At 32.0% G+C, this 19,024-nt stretch overlaps 1 protein-coding gene across 1 annotated transcript; it reads right to left on the bottom strand.

Moving 5' to 3' along the window:
• Nucleotides 1-3,867: 3,867 nt before the first annotated feature.
• On the bottom strand, nucleotides 3,868-17,845 carry LOC132743969 (degenerin unc-8-like). The gene is made up of 14 exons (XM_060732569.1): nucleotides 17,538-17,845; nucleotides 13,762-13,898; nucleotides 12,885-13,029; nucleotides 11,926-12,596; nucleotides 11,580-11,660; nucleotides 10,915-11,006; nucleotides 10,493-10,656; nucleotides 8,267-8,356; nucleotides 7,588-7,714; nucleotides 6,532-6,607; nucleotides 6,008-6,065; nucleotides 5,110-5,216; nucleotides 4,629-4,710; nucleotides 3,868-4,349 (listed from the first exon to the last, which is right to left on the bottom strand). Exons 1-14 carry the CDS (start codon nucleotides 17,625-17,627, stop codon nucleotides 4,188-4,190), a joined length of 2,082 nt encoding a protein of 693 aa, XP_060588552.1. The 5' UTR covers nucleotides 17,628-17,845; the 3' UTR covers nucleotides 3,868-4,187.
• Between the last annotated feature and the right edge of the window lie 1,179 nt (nucleotides 17,846-19,024).

Raw genomic sequence — 19,024 nt, forward strand, 5'->3', positions numbered from 1 at the left:
ATTTTAATCATCGCAAGATGGATGTAGGTTGTATCGTGGACAAATCAGTTCTCAAACCTTTAAGCAGTCAACAGGTAATTTAGTTAAAAAAATATATTTTATAGAAATTCTTCGCATATGTCCTTTACAGGGTCATTCAAATTTCTATTTGAAAGACCCTGTCTTTATGTAACATTTATATAGCTAGGCTGAAATTCAACAGTAAAAACAGCTCTATTTACATCTTGGAAAAGTACAACCCTCTTATAAAAAAAAAAAAAAAAAAAAAAAAAAAAAACTGACATGGCCTCTGAAAATAAAGAACCTGATCTCAATAAACGTCTTGAAGAATCTGTGAAATTCTACTGTTTAGTTTAGCCATTGAAGTGATTGTCATAATTATTATGTCTATCACATGATATTGAAGTAACCTAAAGGTATCTGCGACGTTAAGATTTTTTTTGTTCTAATATTCATTTTCACGGTTCATTTTTTTCAATTTGCCAGCCTCATATATATTAGCATTGATACAGAAAAATATCATAGAAAGGCAAAGCTAGGATAGTTTGCCTTGTCTGACAATGGTTTTATATTGTATTCAAGTTCAACTTATACAGTGTACTTAGAGTATTTGCTACTACATGTACATGCATAATTGATTTTGTTTTCTTGCTTGAATTTTTTCAATTTCAAATTTAAAAGTCATTATTTAAAGGTTTAAAATGAACCGCGTCATGACAAAACAAACATAATGGGTTTGCGACCAGCATGGATACAGATCAGCCTGCGCATCCGCTATCAGTTTCTTTACTTGTTATAGAGTTTGTAAGCGAACAGCATGGATCCTAATTAGACTGCGCGGATGAGCCGGCTGGTCTGGATCCATGCTGGTCGCAAACCCATTATGTTGGTTTTGTCATAGCGCGGCTCAAATAGAGATTAGAAAAGCATTCTCTTCACATTGGAAAATTTGAATGGTGTGCTGAATGTTGATTGCCTAGCTTATTAAAAATGTCTCGCTGATCGTTGATTTTCTATGCTTAAATTGTATTGAAAACAAGTGAATATGGAATGTAGAGCTGATTGTCGATTTTCTAGCCTAACATTGGTCATTTTCAATGTCTAACTGATTGCCGATTGCCTGACTGAACATTCATTTTGACAAAGGAATTTTGAAAACTTAGAATGTGTTTGATAAACTGCAATTAAAGTTTGTTCAGTTCCAAAGATAACTTCATATAATCACATGTATTTAAAACGGCAACGTGATTGGTTCCTGTTACAAAAAGGTATAAGGAATAAATGTCATAATATACCCAACACTATAACAAATTTATCCCCGTACCGGGAATGTTAACGAATGTCACATTTTAGTAATATCTGAAAACTACATTATACAATATTAATGCGCATCAATTTGTACATAGTTTACATGACTCGGCATATTAAAATGGATTTATTCACCAAAAATATTTCCTGAATTGATTCTATATTGTCTTACAAATAACATCCCACTGAATTCTCTTTTTTGTTATACTTTTTAATAGTCTTTTTTATTTTAATAGTCTGATGCATGAATAATGTTAATTTGCCTATTGACGTTCAACATTTTATTGACGTTTAACATTTTATTGACGTTTAACATTTTATTGACGTTTAACATTTTATTGACGTTCAACATTTTATTGACGTTCAACATTTTTTTGACGTTTAACATTTTATTGACGTTCAACATTTTTTTCCGAGACCAAGATAACGCACTTAAGTTAAGTCAACTAATTGTTTTCGGCTTATTGGTCTCGAGTTGTAATAGTTATAGTATATGAAACGAGTTAGTTACGGGGGTATAACAGTGGCTGGGACGACATCGAGGAATGTTTCTGCAAAAAAAAAAAAAATGCCGACAAAGAAAAATATATACGTATATATATATTTTTTTTTCTTAATTAAACGAGCTATTTTGTCGACTTAAATTATAGCGGATGCATATAACCATGTTTTAGTTTTCTGCAAGATCAAGCAATCGAGACTTTCCCGTTTCCAGATTGTCCATGCTCACAACGGCATGTATTCAGTGCTGTGTTGCAGCTGCAGGCAAACAAGTTGCTCTTATGTTGTAGCTGTAAAAAGTTGCTGTTGTGTTGCAGCTGCAGGCAAACAAGTTGCTCTTATGTTGTAGCTGTAAAAAGTTGTTGTTGTGTTGCAGCTGCAGGCAAACAAGTTGCTCTAATGCTGTAGCTGTAAAAAGTTGTTGTTGTGTTGCAGCTGCAGGCAAACAAGTTGCTCTTATGTTGTAGCTGTAAAAAGTTGTTGTTGTGTTGCAGCTGCAGGCAAACAAGTTGCTCTTATGTTGTAGCTGTAAAAAGTTGCTGTTGTGTTGCAGCTGCAGGCAAACAAGTTGCTCTTATGTTGTAGCTGTAAAAAGTTGTTGTTGTGTTGCAGCTGCAGGCAAACAAGTTGCTCTTATGTTGTAGCTGTAAAAAGTTGTTGTTGTGTTGTAGCTGTATAAAATTGCTCTATATTTAAAATTTAGTTCATTATTGTTATATTTTCCTGTTTTCTTTTTCCAGAATCCAATATTTATAGCTTAAAACGGCGTAAATATCTTTTTGATGACTACACTACGCCTCATAAGAATATACTGACGCATAACAGTTATGCACGACTGATTTAAAAAGGTGGAATGGGTATTGCCCCATGATGTAGCAGTTAAATCATCGCCAAGAGAGTTGTTTCAAACCCGATTCACATGCATTGACTCAACTTTACTCAATCGTTTAGATTTAACTATTTTTACAAAATATATGCAGTTCAGTCATCCGAAGATAAATGTATTATTTATACAGGAGTTTTTAAGGAGTCGAATGTACATTTGTTTGTTGTTTGTTTGTTCGTTTTAACGCTGTCTGTTTAACAACATGTGTTTATGCTGATGGTAGGTAAAAGTTTTAGGGGTTCTGACACGCTTTAATTATATTATATTAGTCTTAAATGATTTATGTACCTTCTGATTTCCTTACACATTTAATTTATTTATTCTAACCGCATTTTGTATGTAATCTAGAAATGGATAACAAATGACACCACTCTTTCATTGTCGGATTTGCTCACACATTTCACAATAGCGCAAATGACTGACTAGACAATTTTATATTGAAACTTAAGTAAAATTCTTCGAACATTTATCTATGAAAGCAAAAGTGTCGGTCTTTTTAAACTGAGAGGTAGTGATTGACGAAAGTATATAATTTTTGTGGGACTGGTTGATTACTGCCAACGTGCAGCAAGGTGTAGACTAAGACCTGGCACAATAAAACGTTAATCCACGATTCGGTGTGTCAGGAGCTTGGATGCCAAGAATGCTGCCGATGAAAACATATACAATGCATTATATATATTTACCTCGCTGATAATGGTACAAATCATGATATTGTCGCAACCCATGCACGGTACACATTCCATATTTTACTACAATTTACGAATACAGATAAATATCCTAGGTAACTGAGGATGGTAAATTAAAGTAACCAATTGTATTTGGATGACAATATGAACGTTCCCTATTCTTTAAACTTCTGGGATGGTTATATCTATGTATTAATTTGGTCTCCAAAACACAAAATAATGAAATCTCTTATGAAGGAGGAATCAGTGTGACAAGAAGTTGCGCCATAACTCAAACCGGACTCGGTAAAATAAATCAACAATGAACTGTTAAAATGTTTTCACAGATAATTTAGCTCAACATTACTTTTTAATAAGTGTTAAATGCAATAAATTCATCAACACCGTAACAATAATATTTATATGCTCCAAACATGCATAGTGCATATATATCGTCTAATATTAAGGTTTACTTATGAGATAAAATCTGAACATTATCTCCATTTTATTAAAAAACATCATGTTATTACAGTAAATGAAAACAAAATAGTATATAATAAAGTCCGTAAAATCAAATAAGAAACAATTCCTATGAACATTACATTCTAAGACAGTTTTGCAAATCTTTTAATAATTTTTAGTGATGCACCAATCCTATATATTAGTATATCCCAAATATTTCACTGTTCCAGAAGTCATATGTCACATGAGAAGCTCCGCGTTGGTGGTCGGGTTGGTAATTAAGATATTTACAAACACCTTTATTTCTATCACTTTCTTTGGTCGCATCTTTGATCGTAGTGACGCAGTATACTCTTGATATATCATGAAACACTTGTAACTGGTGTAACGTTTCTTGCAGATAGTCGTCCCCATATATATAGCACTATCTCAAGAAGAAGTTGAAGAACTTCAACCAAACTGAGAACAGATGCTCCGAGGAACAGTCCCATTGCCCCACCGATATCTGACAAAAATCTAACGCTCTGTAATAATGATGATAATAATAATAATAATAATAATAATAATAATAAATATAATAATAATAATAATGATAATAATGGTGATGGTGATGATGATAATAGCACCTGATTATAGAGTCCAAACATATTCAAATATAATTATTATTTAATTGGCTCTCTTCGAGTATAAAACGTAATTTCTCAAGATAAACAAGATATAGGAAATATGTTACTGAAGTTGCATATATGTCGAGGAAGGTTATCATTTTGTTTATTTAGCAGCATATTGATTACAAAACTTACCTCATAGAGGGGCTCTTGTGATATTGTTTCATAATTTAGGTCCTCAAAGTAAATGATAACCCGTAGGAAATTTTGTCTGTACCTGTATATAAAAATAGACAGATCATATATAGTATTTGTGATGTATAGCTACACAGGCAGCGTAAGGAAGGATATCTAAGCGTTAGGAAGGAGGTCTAATAATAATTCCTTAACTTAAATTATGTTTTTAATCCTCCATAATATTATGATCGATTTTAAAAAGAGCTTTAACATAGAATGTTTCTGTTATCAAACACACATAAAAACTATACGTAAACAGAATAAAAAGTTCCGGAACAAAATATTACACTGCTATTTCAAATAGCTTATTACATGTAACTATTAAGCTATGAGTTCGTGTATAGTTAGTTCATATGGAAATATACCAACACATTTCTTTCATACAGTCATTTTTTGAATTAATATTTTTCAAAATTCACAAAATTCAGACAGAACTTACTTATCATAATCTTCGAATGAAAGATTGTCCACTTTCTCACATATGGCCTTCAACTGAGTTATTTCTTTTGATCTATTCTTTGCACATAGCTCTGACATCAACACATCCTGAACAAAAAATGAAAAGTTTAATCCGCAAAAATGATTTTTAAAAAATATCCATACGCATGAAATCAAAGACAAAGAACCTTGGCTAATTGGTTTCAAAGCTAGGCGTTTATTATCAATGACCCTTTTGTAATGTTAAAACAATATAATTTGTATATGCTTTTGGTGTTCAGGAAATGTATGGTTTTCAAATATTAATAAAATTCATCAACTGAAATCGTCTATTAATTGGCCGTATTAAGAACATTTAAAAAATGTCACATTCATACTTCATATCAATGTATATATTTTTCTCATTCTTCCGGAAAATTGGAGCCAACATTTTAGCATTGAATATAACTTAAAATTGCTGGTAGGGTTATGAGGGGAGATGATCTCTTAGGAACAGTCATAATAAAACTGAGTCTGCAATTTTCAACTAATGATTTTACGCTTTTTTCAACATCGATAATTCATGTGAAACACTATCTGGCCAAATTATGTATGTCTGGAAAAAAAACTTCTGAAGCGTCTGATAAAAATTTGAGTTGATTTTCTTTTTTTAATGACAATTAGTTAATGTAGAATATATTTCAGTTCTATATTTTGTTGGAAGCTATTCGCGAATAGAGAATTTCTCACACCCGTTCCTAGAGCCCACCAGATCACTTAGCAATGAGCGTAAACTTTCTTGCCCAAGGTAACACAAGCTTGCCCTTAACGGGATTGAACCAACTTTGCCATTAATCTTTAGATTACTAGTCCGACGCGTTAATCTCTAGACCATGGCAGTTAAATTAGATTTTGCTCACCATATACTCGTGTGTAGGCCAATATCTTGAAGACATAGTCTGCTCAAAGACAACTTCTCTGGAAATAAGAGAACAACAGTTTTTTTTCATCCATTTCTGGCATATCTAAAATAATTTATTTCTTGAAAAATTCTTCTATAACCAGCGTGTCATTGGCAGTCAGCAAATCTTTCAGGGCAATATGGAAATAAATTTATCAATTTATTTGGCAAGATTCTTTTTTTTAACTATGTTAAAATACGTAGGTTTTTACCTTGCAAACAACAATAATTTAAATCATTCAATTTTATAATCCTAATATGGGAACATGTTATACTTTTCGTCATAACGAATTGAACTTAATCCCCAGATAGATATTTTTGCTTCAAAAATCTGAAAAAGAGGTGACCCCTCGCAGTAATAAGATGACTACTGCAGATGCCGTTTGATTTTGTCAAACCCATATTTCGTAAATACAAGAGACGGAGATAGTAGGTACTGTTCCACAGAGGAAAATAGTTAGCAGAAGAACATAACAATCATACTTGCAAGGTCCATTACAATCACATTCGTAGTTACCATTGTTGAATCCAATGTCAATAGTGAGCAGACACTTTTTCTCTGTAAAAACACAAAATAGAAGAAAACCAATTATGTTTATCCGATTACGATATGTATATATTAATCTTATTTGTCAAAAAAAGATATTATTATACAACTTGAGCAATTTAAAAATCGATTGTAAATGCATTGTCTTTATATTAAAGGCATATTATGCCTCAGAATTGAATAAATGCTTCATTCCATAAAGAGAGTTATTAGTGTTTCATAATTTTATAACAACTGATTAAGAACATGTAGATGCTTATCACTTGAAGGAAATAGCTCTGAATGTGAAACAATTTGTTATAAGTGTAGCTAAATGTAAAGAAAGTGGTATTTTGACTTTCATATAAAATACTAAATCTCTATTTAACTGTACTTTTTGCCCAACATACAAAAGAAGAAAAAGATGGCTAAGCTCAGTGGCCAATGAACATCTTTTTGGAAATTCTACCAGAACATAAAAATAAAATGCTAGCTTTTGAGAGACAAGCAAAAATATTTTTATGCTTAATGTGCCTTGTAATGCCAATAAAACGCTACAAAAAGATCAATTATCCAGTCACGTGCTTTTTAAAACCTATTGATCATATTCACCATATTATCGGTTTTAGGCGACAATTCGAAGACATAATAGTGGGATAACGAGTTATAACCTAAAATTTTTGTAAAGAGAATAAGGAATATGATAAACAAGATCACAAGGAAAGACGGCGTTCAATGAACGCAACCCCCACACGACCCAGCAACAAGGAACCCAGGAAGACCCTAAACAAAAACAGGTCAGGGCGCAAGGCAAAGCACGGACAGGCTTATCACTAAAATGATACATAAGATAAAATAATAGTAACCGACAAGGAAATCAAAATCAAAGAAAAAAATAATAAATGATTGATTAAAAGGCCAAGAGGAAAACATCAACAATAGTACCGATATAGTAACAGAAATAATGTATTTTCTTTTACGTCACAGTACTGAATAATTTTGGGACAACTTACCCTCGACTATGGAGTTATTGCAAACCGGAAGTGCAGTTGAGTTAAGATTTATCTCATCTGGGGCATCTACAGGTATACATTTACACACCTGCATTGCCTTCCTGATGCGACAGAAATGATAGCATGCCTGAATGGACAAATATTGGTTCATTAAAGAACTGAATAAAATTTTCATTCCGTATAGAGGATAAGTATGTATAAGTAAGTAGGATAAGTATGTATATTAAGTAAGTAGGATAAGTATGTATAAGTAAGTAGAGGATATGTGTTTTATAATGTTGTAACAACTGATAAATAAACAAAATGTGAAATGATTATCACCTGAAGAAAATAACAATATGAATGTCAGTTGTCATAAAAGTATCAATATGTAAACACTTCAGTGGTATTTTGACTTCCATATAAAATACTTAATCACTATAACTGTATTTATTGACAACATACAAAATAAGCAAAAGACGGGTCAGCTAATTCTTCTTTCTTCAAAATGATCCATTTGTATAGATTAAACCCTTTGAGCAATGAGGCCCGAGAATTCAGAACCCGAATTTAACTGAACATAAACTGAATTACTGTTACATATACAATTGCACTAGGTTGTTAACTAATTGGAATTTAAAACAATCTTATACATGTATCTGGTCAAAATTAGTTTCAAGAAACATTGAAATTTTCATACCGATACGCTGTATTTCTTCTTGTACAGTTTAGCAAAATCAACACCTTTAACACAGTTACTGTATGGTTTTCCAAGTCTGGATATTCGTACCTGTAAATAGAAAAAAACAAAAACTTTTTTCTTCTATTTGTCCTAATACTGCAGCCCTAATAATATTAATAATAGTCATTTGTGCGAACATGCTGGCAATTTGATGAGCTGCAGCACGCTGTCGATTCTCCTCATTTATTTTTCTATTTAATGCGCAAATAAGTCATTAGATGTCAACATTTTAGCATTGATATATGAAAACAGATTAACACACTTATTTGTTTTAATTATGTACGTGATTCAAATGTTTACATGGATACTTGAATTATTTATTTACAACAACGCAATTTAATTCTCATAAACGTATTGTTAGACGGCATCAGCCATCGTCCTAGGCGTTCTTTTGCTGTATAACAATTAGAATGATCGATACTTCTTCATTTTTTGTTAAATAGATTGACACAAATAGTTCAATTACAAACACGATTATACAAAACTCCTCTGAGAATATATGAAACAACAGACTGCCGCCTCCTGTTGTGACATGCTTGCTGCAATTTCTAAGCGCCAAACATCAATTGATTTAAATGCAATGGTCTCGTTTATAAAGCTGATATTAGCTGATATTATCCCAGTAGATAATTCAAATAACGATCTCATAAATTGAATGGTCTTCAATTTAAAAAGTCTATTTTCAATTACTGAATTGATTAGATAGAATTAAAAGGTAAGATACCGGTATATAGTACAGGGGTGTAAGTGTATAAAGCTTTATTTAATGAAATATCTTTTTTATATAAAATTTATAAACTGTAAAATAATGATGTTTCCATAATCTCATGACAGATTCTTGAAACAGTAGTGTGATAAAATTTGTCTGTTACGTTACACTCTTGAAATTGTCATTAAAAGAATCATATGTTCCGGAACAAAATGTCATTTTGCAATTTGAAGTAGGATTTTTACTATTCAGTTGCCGCACCATTCTCTTTAAAGAAAATGTACATACATATTTCTTTTCTATAGGTAGGCTCTATTTCGGAAACTTTCCTTTTCAACAGCAGCGACAAAATGAACAACAACAATAACTGTTGATTTTATTTATGATTATGCAAATAAACACTCTCCTCCCAAAGATCAACAACAACGAAACAACACTGACAGCAAAGTAAGTTTTCGGCTTAAATGGGCTGTGCAATTAAGCATCATATAAACATAAGGACTTCGAACACGCAAGCTTTGTATAACAGTGTTTTCACAAAAAAAGCTTATACTCGTAATAATAATAATAATAATAATAATAATAATAATAATAATAATAATATGTTTTTATACAATTGTTATAACATATTTATTATCGTCAATTAGGCACCAGCGTTATTTGATATAGAAATAATCGCATGATTAAAACAATGCTCCAAAAATAAAAAAGTAACACCTTTGGTTACTAGCGAATATCGCCAAGATCTCAACATCGACCACATCATATTGCCAACGCGTTTCGGGTCCCAGCAGAAAACCTAAAGTCATTTCAGGACGCACGGATCCGATAATCCAATCCTGTTTAGTTCGCTGTCGATAAAGTACATCAAAAATGCACTTTATAAATTCAGACATTGATATTCTTTTAAGAACTCTGCATATGCATTTTTAACCTTTTTTAGATTTTAGATATCTTAATATCTTAAAGTTTATGTTTTATTGAGTAAATATATATTTGATGGAATCTCCCGTATTTATTTTTCGTGTAAAACACGTATAACACAAGCATGCATTTTTCAAAGTAATTTATCATAATATAATATTGAACTTTATTTGCATTATTTTTATATGTTAAGCAACTAAGGTTTTATATCTTAAAACCATAAATAATGAAATTCTTACACAGATCTACTGAGGTACTTATTCTATACAATTTTAGCCCGATGAAAGCGTGTAAACGCATTTCATTTTATGGCCATTTTGCCTGTTCTGGAAAAAGGAGTGGACAAAAAACAAAAATTTGCACACACACAATAAGTCCAGACCTATATCACATGGTACACATCTCTTGAAGGGTTAATTTTTTCATGTACACAAACATCAGTTAAAGCTCTTTAAAAACCTTTAAAGCTCAATACAGTAACAAGAAAAGGTATACTATTGTTCCCTATTTTTTGTATGTTCTGCTTAAATATTCAAATTAATATATTTTACCATTTTTAATCCTATATTTGTTTCCGTTCCTGGTCCAAGAGTGATCCCCTCATCAGTCGGTAGCGGGTAGGTTCCGGGTTCATGAAGTAAGAGCCGCACACCGTACCCGGTAGAGAAATTCGATACATACTCATCTATCTCTAAATTTAGCGTCATCTTTATACCTTGAAGGAATGAATATGCATATTTCATTTTGATTGACATCCAAAACAATTAAATAATACAAATTAAAACACACTTGTTGGTTATGCAAAACTGTTGAAAAAAATGTTTTTAGGAACATTTCTGCAAGATTTTAGTTCTTAATGATATCTAAATAATCAGACTGATCTTGCACTATTACTAGACATATTTACTTCATTTATTTACAATATCTTACATAGTTTCGTTGTGAGAACAAAGCATAATTATTTTAGTTATACCGTGAGACGGGCCGCTCCTCCAAGCTACGTATCTTGGGGAAGAAACCGTGAAACAGTTTCCATACTTTGACGACGAAAAATTCTGAAAATACCTGAAATAAATACATTTAATTCTATTTTAAATTAAGTAAGCACTACTATTATAATCTTTTTTGACATACATTTTGTATTTGATAGTTGGGACTGTTTGACTGCAAAACTGGAGTGTTTTTATTAGCAGTTTTGCAAAAGTGACTTTACACTGCACTTATTTCACACAATTATATCATGTAATTAAGAAAGAAAATGAGTGTAAAGCAGTTTGTATGATAAAGATTTTATATCTGCTAACACAACCATCTGGTTTATATTTGATATCATATTAAATCAGCCCCTAAGTTACGCTCCTATATTGAAACGCTACATGCAAGAAATGACTAATGACATGTAGTTTTGAACTTTAGTCATGTTGATTTAATACTTACTACGTACATTATTGGACACTACATTATTACAAATTATAAAGGGAATTCTAAATCATTCAGGGGTTAAATTTGTTAACTGAACAATAATTTTTGTAGCAATGATTTTAAACTAGCCAATCGAAAGTTTTTTATATTCATTTATATCTATACCGTTCTTTTCAGAGGGAAATCACGTTCTTAATTGGTATAATGTTTACATACGATATGTTTTCCAAACTTCCAGCAAAAGATGCGGACATTATCATATCTTCTTTCTGATGGCCCATCTGTTGTCTTAGATTTCTGCCAAAGAAAATTACTTGATTTGTATAAAAATATTCTTCTTTTTGCCAAATGCAATTTTTGGGAATAACATTCAGGTTGTCTACAATTAGATACAGTCTTAAGAGTTTTAACTCGCATGTTCATTAGATATGAAACAAAACATGTTGCACCCACTTATTTCCTATATCATGTTCAAGTGGAAAGATCTGTTTTTTTCTGATAATAGAAACTGATAAAATTCAAACTGCAAAGCAAAAGATATTGTAAATGAATGAGAACTTACAAACTTTCATTCTTAAAAACATTCTGGAACTGTTCTACCCTTTCGTCCCAAATATCCTTTTTCGAAGATAATTGGGAGAAAATATACGCGTTCGGGTCACTCCAGTCGCTCCACGAGTCAGTATCATAACCGTTGTCATAATAACTGGAGGCATAATAACCGTTCGCACTATACCAGGCAGTCCATTCGTCTAACCAATCAGAAGAAGTGCCAGAAGACTCGGTAGTTGTTGACGGTAGTACACTCGACACTAATGAATTTACTGCTGACGAAAGCAGCGGGACACTTGGCAAAACCGAAGACGGCAGAGAAACTGGTTGACTGCTGAGTAATGAGGAAGGATCTACGAAACGTTTGCGTCGACGGACTCCTTTGAATGGAAATGTTGGTTCTGGCCTACTTTCAGAAGAAGATAAGTAAGATATTGAAGACTCCTGATAATACATGGATTCGTCTAGTGGACCATAGAATAACCTGTCTATATGCTCTTCCGATGATTTCATTTCAAGAACAGGCGTTGGTTGAATGTAGTTGGGAGAATATCTTTCTACATTAATGTTAGGTTTGTTCGTATTCTTAGCTTTAGCCTCATTGTTTAGTGATTGTTCTTCATCCAAAACAGTAACGACATCATCATCAATACTTCTTTTCTTTCTTCCTGTTGAGGAGGCCTGAGAACATATAAAATAATGTAAATAGAGTCTATTTTTAGAAATAGTATTCGTTGCATGCATATATCTAAAAAACAATTTATGATTCCTTTGTAATAAAAAATATCCAAAAAAGGCTGCTGACACGTCTGTTATCATTCTTAGAACATTTAATATCAAATGTTGTTATTCAACTATTAATTGTCTTATGGTTTAAACAAACTTTTATTTCTTTCGTATTATATAGATATCATGTAAAACGAAATATAGACAACATAATTTTTACTGGAAGTAAGTGATAAAACTCACAGCATTTAGTATATTCTGTAACGCATTTGCATTGCTCAGCTTTGAATTTCGCACCGGGTTCATGTTGCAAATCGAGATGGCGGGAAAAGTTATTGAATTGAATTCTAGAGAAACTGTGGTTTGAATCGGGTGAGAATAGTATGTTCTGCAAGTAAACGTGTCTATTTTAAAACAAAAATGTCATTGTAACTTTTCATATCTGTAGAGTGATCAGTTACTCGAAAGAAAAAATGACATAATAATAACAATTATCAATCTTCCAAAAACAAATTACTTATCTCTTTATACTGGTCCGATTCCAGGCTTATTAAATAGAAAATGACTTCAGTTCAAATAGACTTTATCTTATAACTTATTAGTTCAAATGATTTTTCTTTTCACAACATAAACATTATTTATTATTGTTTATAACGTGACAGTATAAATCCGGTTCACAAAGGAAATAGTAAGTAATCACTATACTTGTTTTTTAATGTTGTAAACAATCATTGCCAGTTTCATTTACAAAATCAGCACAATTATCAATTATTGATATCGTACTACCATGCCACACAATTTCTATTCATGGACATCATTAACCTTCAATTCATCAAATAAACTGACTGCTTAAAATCCCCACCAATTTGATATAATTTTTAAATTATAATGCATCGATTTATATTTTTTACCACTACAGACACTGTAACTATATGACACTGCATTTTGAGCATTGCAAACAACTTCACCAATTTGATATATTTTGAATAATACACCGATTTATATTTTTCACCACCACAGACACTTTAACGATATCAAAAAGAAATACAATGTATGAGAATTAAGCTTTGCTAATTGCCATCTTCTATGCACATTAATAAATTATTTTTAAAATACTCACTTGAAAAGACCAGATAATTGTATCACAAGAACTGAAAATGTTGCTAGGAAGAGTAGGCACCACAAAGCTTTAACTGCCAACTGTCTCGATGATATTATCTTTGGAATCCCATGCAGCGAACTACCTTCTACCAAATCCTGATTGAAAATAAACATTTACACATGTATGTGAATTAATTGTAAGTTTTGTCATTTATTTATCATTTACCCTTAGGTAACATGCCCTGGTTTATATCTTGAACAGTACATTTAAAATGTACATGCTTTCAATTTCTAATACAATGGTAAAGCTACCAAGAGCATACAGCCTGGTCTGACTAGTGGTCTCGCGATATGCGGACTGGCTTCGCTTTGTACCTTTTTATTTGATTATTTTAAACATTGTTTTACTGTTCTCGATTAAGTTATTATCATCCTGTACATGATAAGATTAATTGTTTGAAATTAGAATCAAGAATAGCATTTAAAGCAGCAAAATGTATCGATGAGATCTTGGTGCTGGGTTTGATGGAATAATGTCGTGTATGAAAAAAAAATCAAAATTCAAATAAAATTAGACTTTACACAGTATTTTAAAGTAAGCGTTGCATAACTAATAGCAATGCATATTGTTCTCAAAGGCTTTTCACATATGATGTCAAAAGTGTTATAGAGAATTACTGATGTCATTTCCTATCTCACGGTGGTGAGCAGGATTCGTCAAAAAATGAGGCGATACAAGGTGACGTTATGGATACAGAAAACGTGCATTTTTCGCCCGTTTTAGACGCCGCTTGCAATTTTCTAATAAAAATAGCTTTTATGATGTACAACATGTCACAGAGCTTTAAGGGATTAGAATAAACGTTTAACTGAAGTGAAAGTGTCATGTTTGAATATCATATTCGTTTTATCATTATCTAATTTTATCTACATAATAAATAATGTGGCAATGAGCCAGTCTATAGTCGATCGTTCTAAAACTTAACCGTTGAGATAGGTGACAACTGAGGCAGTGTAACTTACTTCATTTGCTTCGCCTCTGTTGAAGTTCGGCTCCGCCTTAAATTGTCATATTTAATTTGATATGATGCTCCATATGCTAACATTTAGTCTTCGTTGACGGGGTAGAAGGAACCAGGACAACTTTGATTAATATCACTTGTCGAATCATTAAATTACAGGTTCAGGCCCACTATTAGAGAGGCGGTTCTCACAGTACAATAAACCGGTTACGCTACGGTCTGTAAGGGGTGATCACTGCAGAACAGTTTGTTCTCAAAATCATTCGAACATTATGCAATTCGTACCAATACTTAAATGGGTATATTCTCGGCACATATTGTCTTGAATTTATTCTAAGTATACCAATCATTTCAATTTTATTTGTTACCCAGTTTATATTGATTCGACCAGACGTTTCAGTCTTTGTCGCAACAGACAAACATTTAAGAATTTCAGACCTGGCATTATTTTGTGAATTTAGGATTAGGTTCTACATTTTCACAAAAATATGCAACTTTGTTATTAAACAACAAGCACATATCAAGAACATGGAGAAAAAATTGATTTGTGCTTCGGATATTCAACTGTAATAGAGAACGATTTTCAATGCTGATTGACTGTTCACATCATTTGGCGGAGTCTTTGATGTGCAGCATCAACATTTGACTTGTTGATAATCTATAATACATATTTCTAACATACAGTGAGAATTGACGGGACTCGCTACGAATTGGCTGTTTTTATTTTCTTTTATGATCTGTTTCACTCGGATCTCGGATATTTAAAATAACTTTACTCGAATAGTCTCAGAAACCATTAAGAGTTTATTTCATTTTGAAACACAGCGGATAGCTTGTACAATTACGAGTGCCTTATCTCGTAAAGACTGGTTGGATTACGGCAAATATATTGATAACAAACATATCTGAATCTGGCAAAATGCCCATATATCTGTGCCCTAAAAACGTCATAAATTCATTTATATACAAAACATTCACATACGTATGGTAATCACTTTGAATTAGATAAATCTGTTAAATTTAATGACCATCAGATTTTACTAAACATGTACAACAACATGACATGCTATTAAAATAGTTCACAATTCTGCACAAAGAAGCAGCCACAAACTGAAAAACAATACCATATCCTATTAAACATATATCTGCCAAATAATATGACATATATGTAGATGGAGGAAATGTATATCACAGAAACAAGATATAGAGGATATTTGTTTGTTTGTGTGTAAGATGAAATTTTATTTCATCGAGTGGGCTTTAAAAACAGTATTCTCACGAGTGGCGTAGCCACGAGTGAGAATACTGTTTTTAAAGTTCACGAGATGAAATAAAATTACATCTTACACAACAAACAGACAAATTTTCTTTTTATTTTATGCTTTAAAACAAGTTAAAACGAAATTTCCATAATTTTAACGTTAATATTAAAATCTGTTTCCCCCATTGAGAGCCCCATTTAGAGGGAATTTCTCATTAAAAACAAGAAGCCTTGAGCTGAAAAATAAGTCCGCCAATCAAGGTTAAATGACGGTGATACTTATTCATTTTATTAAAAAGATATGAATGATCGCTTGTTTTAATAATAAAAACAAACAATTCTTGTAGGAGAAAAAGTCCAACCATCCATCCATATTTCTGTTACTTACTGCGAATTTATATTAGACCTGGCTTTGTAAAATGTAAGCGGCAGCCATTTTTTAAAGTTGTGTATTTCATGGGAGGAAAATAATTGTGTAAGATTCAGAAGGATATAATTTGGATTTGTCAGTCATACACCTTTTTAAAAGAAAGAAAACTTATTTGAGGATTGTAACAGACAAAAAATAAGTGTTGACAGAAGTGAAAACATTCAGAAAAGGAGCTAGGAAAATGGAAAACTTGGAAGCTTGCTAAGGCATTGTAAGGAACGCTGGGTTGTTTTACTTATTTTACGAGTGATGGCTGTCAATGCTTTTCAATTTTTCATAAAGCATACGGCAGTTATTGCTCGTAGGATACTTTAATATGCCCAAATGTCATCAAGAGTAGTTTAGCATGGGGAAGGAATGTATTTTTCAGACTGTAAAAACGAAACAAAAAAAATTAGAGACGAAATTTTGTGATTGGAATTTGAAGAAATAGAAGTAAGTTTTCTCTCTTTATTACTTTTGACATTTAAGTTATTTATCTATTTCAGCTTTGCTATTTTTTTAACAGCCTTATATTGTCAGAATTGTCAGTAAAAATAAAATAGAGGTACCACATGGGGAAAATCTTAAAAAAGTAGTTTCGTCATTGAAAAAAGTGAAATTATATTTTGATAATTTTCACTGTGAAATTATCAAATATAATTTTCACGGATAAATCAGTAATCCACTGAAAAGCATAAAATAAAAACATATACAACGATAGGCAAGTATGTATATTTTGAATATTTTTATTTTGAATAAGTTTTTTCTTTAAAAGTTATAGACGTCAATTTATTGATACGTTTTTCTGTAACCTAGTAGGTCAAACATTTTTTTCAGTTTTATAAAATTGGGTTTACGTAATCATCATGGTTATATTCAGAACAAAAAGCTAAAAAAGAATCATTTGCAGAAAGCTGAAAAGTGAACGAACCATTTGCGTCTACCTACCAGTTAACAATGTGATATTAACCATACAATATTGAATGTATACAACTATATTGCGTATATTTAAAACACAGTCATTTGTTATATCAATAGACCATAAAATACGCTTTAACATTTTTTTCAAATACAAAAAAATTGCTGAAAATTAATTTTACCGTCAAAATTTCTTTAAATGTTTTCTTTTCCACCTTCTCTCCATGATTTTCCGATTTAAACATGTCTTTAATTTCCTTTTTGCTTTCCATCCTTCTGCAGGTATATGCTTATTCCTCCATTTGGTTTGTCAAAATGAAAAAACAGTCCGAGTTATTTCAATAAAACTCTATAACTATAGTGAAAGGTGAGCTCTACGTTTACACGTACATTAAACTGTAACAGTTTCTATTAGTCCGTATGCAAAACTAAACAGTTTATCAACAGTCAAGAAATGTTTCTCCCTATCTAATTACATGGGGTGGTTGTTTGCGTTCTGTTAATAATTATCATAAAATGAGCCGCGTCACGACAAAACCAACATAATGGGTTTGCGACCATCATGGATCCAGACCAGACTGCACATCCGCGCAGTCTGATCAGGATCCATACTGTTCGCTATTGGTTTCTCTACTTGTTTGTCTACTTGTAGAGTTTGTAAGCGAACAGCATGGATCCTGATCAGACTGCGCGGATGCGCAGGCCGGTCTGGATCCATGCTGGTCGCAAACCCATTAGGTTGGTTTTGTCGTGACGCGGCTCAAATATCGTAATCATTTGATCTATTTAACGCTAGCTACCCTTCTACTATGTTAACAAATATGGAAAATCAATCATCAAATATTAATGTTTTAATAGCATCTATTTCAAGTGTCTTAAACCCTTGCATTCAAGGATTTCTATTGGATCATTCTTAATTGAAATGTAATGCTACATTGCACCTATGTTCCCAATGGATTAACATTGAAAGACACAAAGAAGTGCCATCTGATGGCATTGGTTCAATTAGATATAAAAAAACAATCTAATAGATTCCTTTGAGACAATTTGAACTCAGACGACTAGAAAGTTTTGATCGTTGTATTTGTTTGAACTTGCATGCACATCATGTGAAGCCCACCAGCACTTTGAGCTTTTTCTAACATGTATTAAACAACCTATTTTAAAAAATTTGGTAAAGTAAATCATTCCTATGTTTAACATAAATTACAGAACACATAAAAGGAATTTCCAAATTACTAATTCTAAATTGACAAATATTTAGGGATAACACTAGCAAATTAAAAATATCAACAAAATCCAAATTCACAATACTGCGTTTTAGCAAAATAAACTTTACAGTCATTTTATTTCAGTTTCACCGTTTGATGGTGTTCCCTACATAAACCAATATCTGCTTCACACTAGGCGACCATATAATTATAAGATATTTGCCCGATTAAATGAAGACTCGTACAGTCCGCACAGAGGACGACTTAGTACTAATATCGCACATGTTTATTTTTTGATTATCTGTACTGGAATTTATTAGAAATATACTTCTTATAGAATTGTTCATGTTGTTACCAGTTTATTACAGTGTCCCAAAGGCAAAGTTCTACATGGTTCAGACTTGCAAACTCTTGAAGTTATTGCTGGTTGAACGTAAATATAAACTTTAATATGTTTT

Source organism: Ruditapes philippinarum, unplaced genomic scaffold, assembly GCF_026571515.1.
Source record: "Ruditapes philippinarum isolate M1 unplaced genomic scaffold, ASM2657151v2 ctg108_1_1_1_1, whole genome shotgun sequence".
Classification (NCBI taxonomy): Eukaryota; Metazoa; Mollusca; class Bivalvia; order Venerida; family Veneridae; genus Ruditapes; species Ruditapes philippinarum.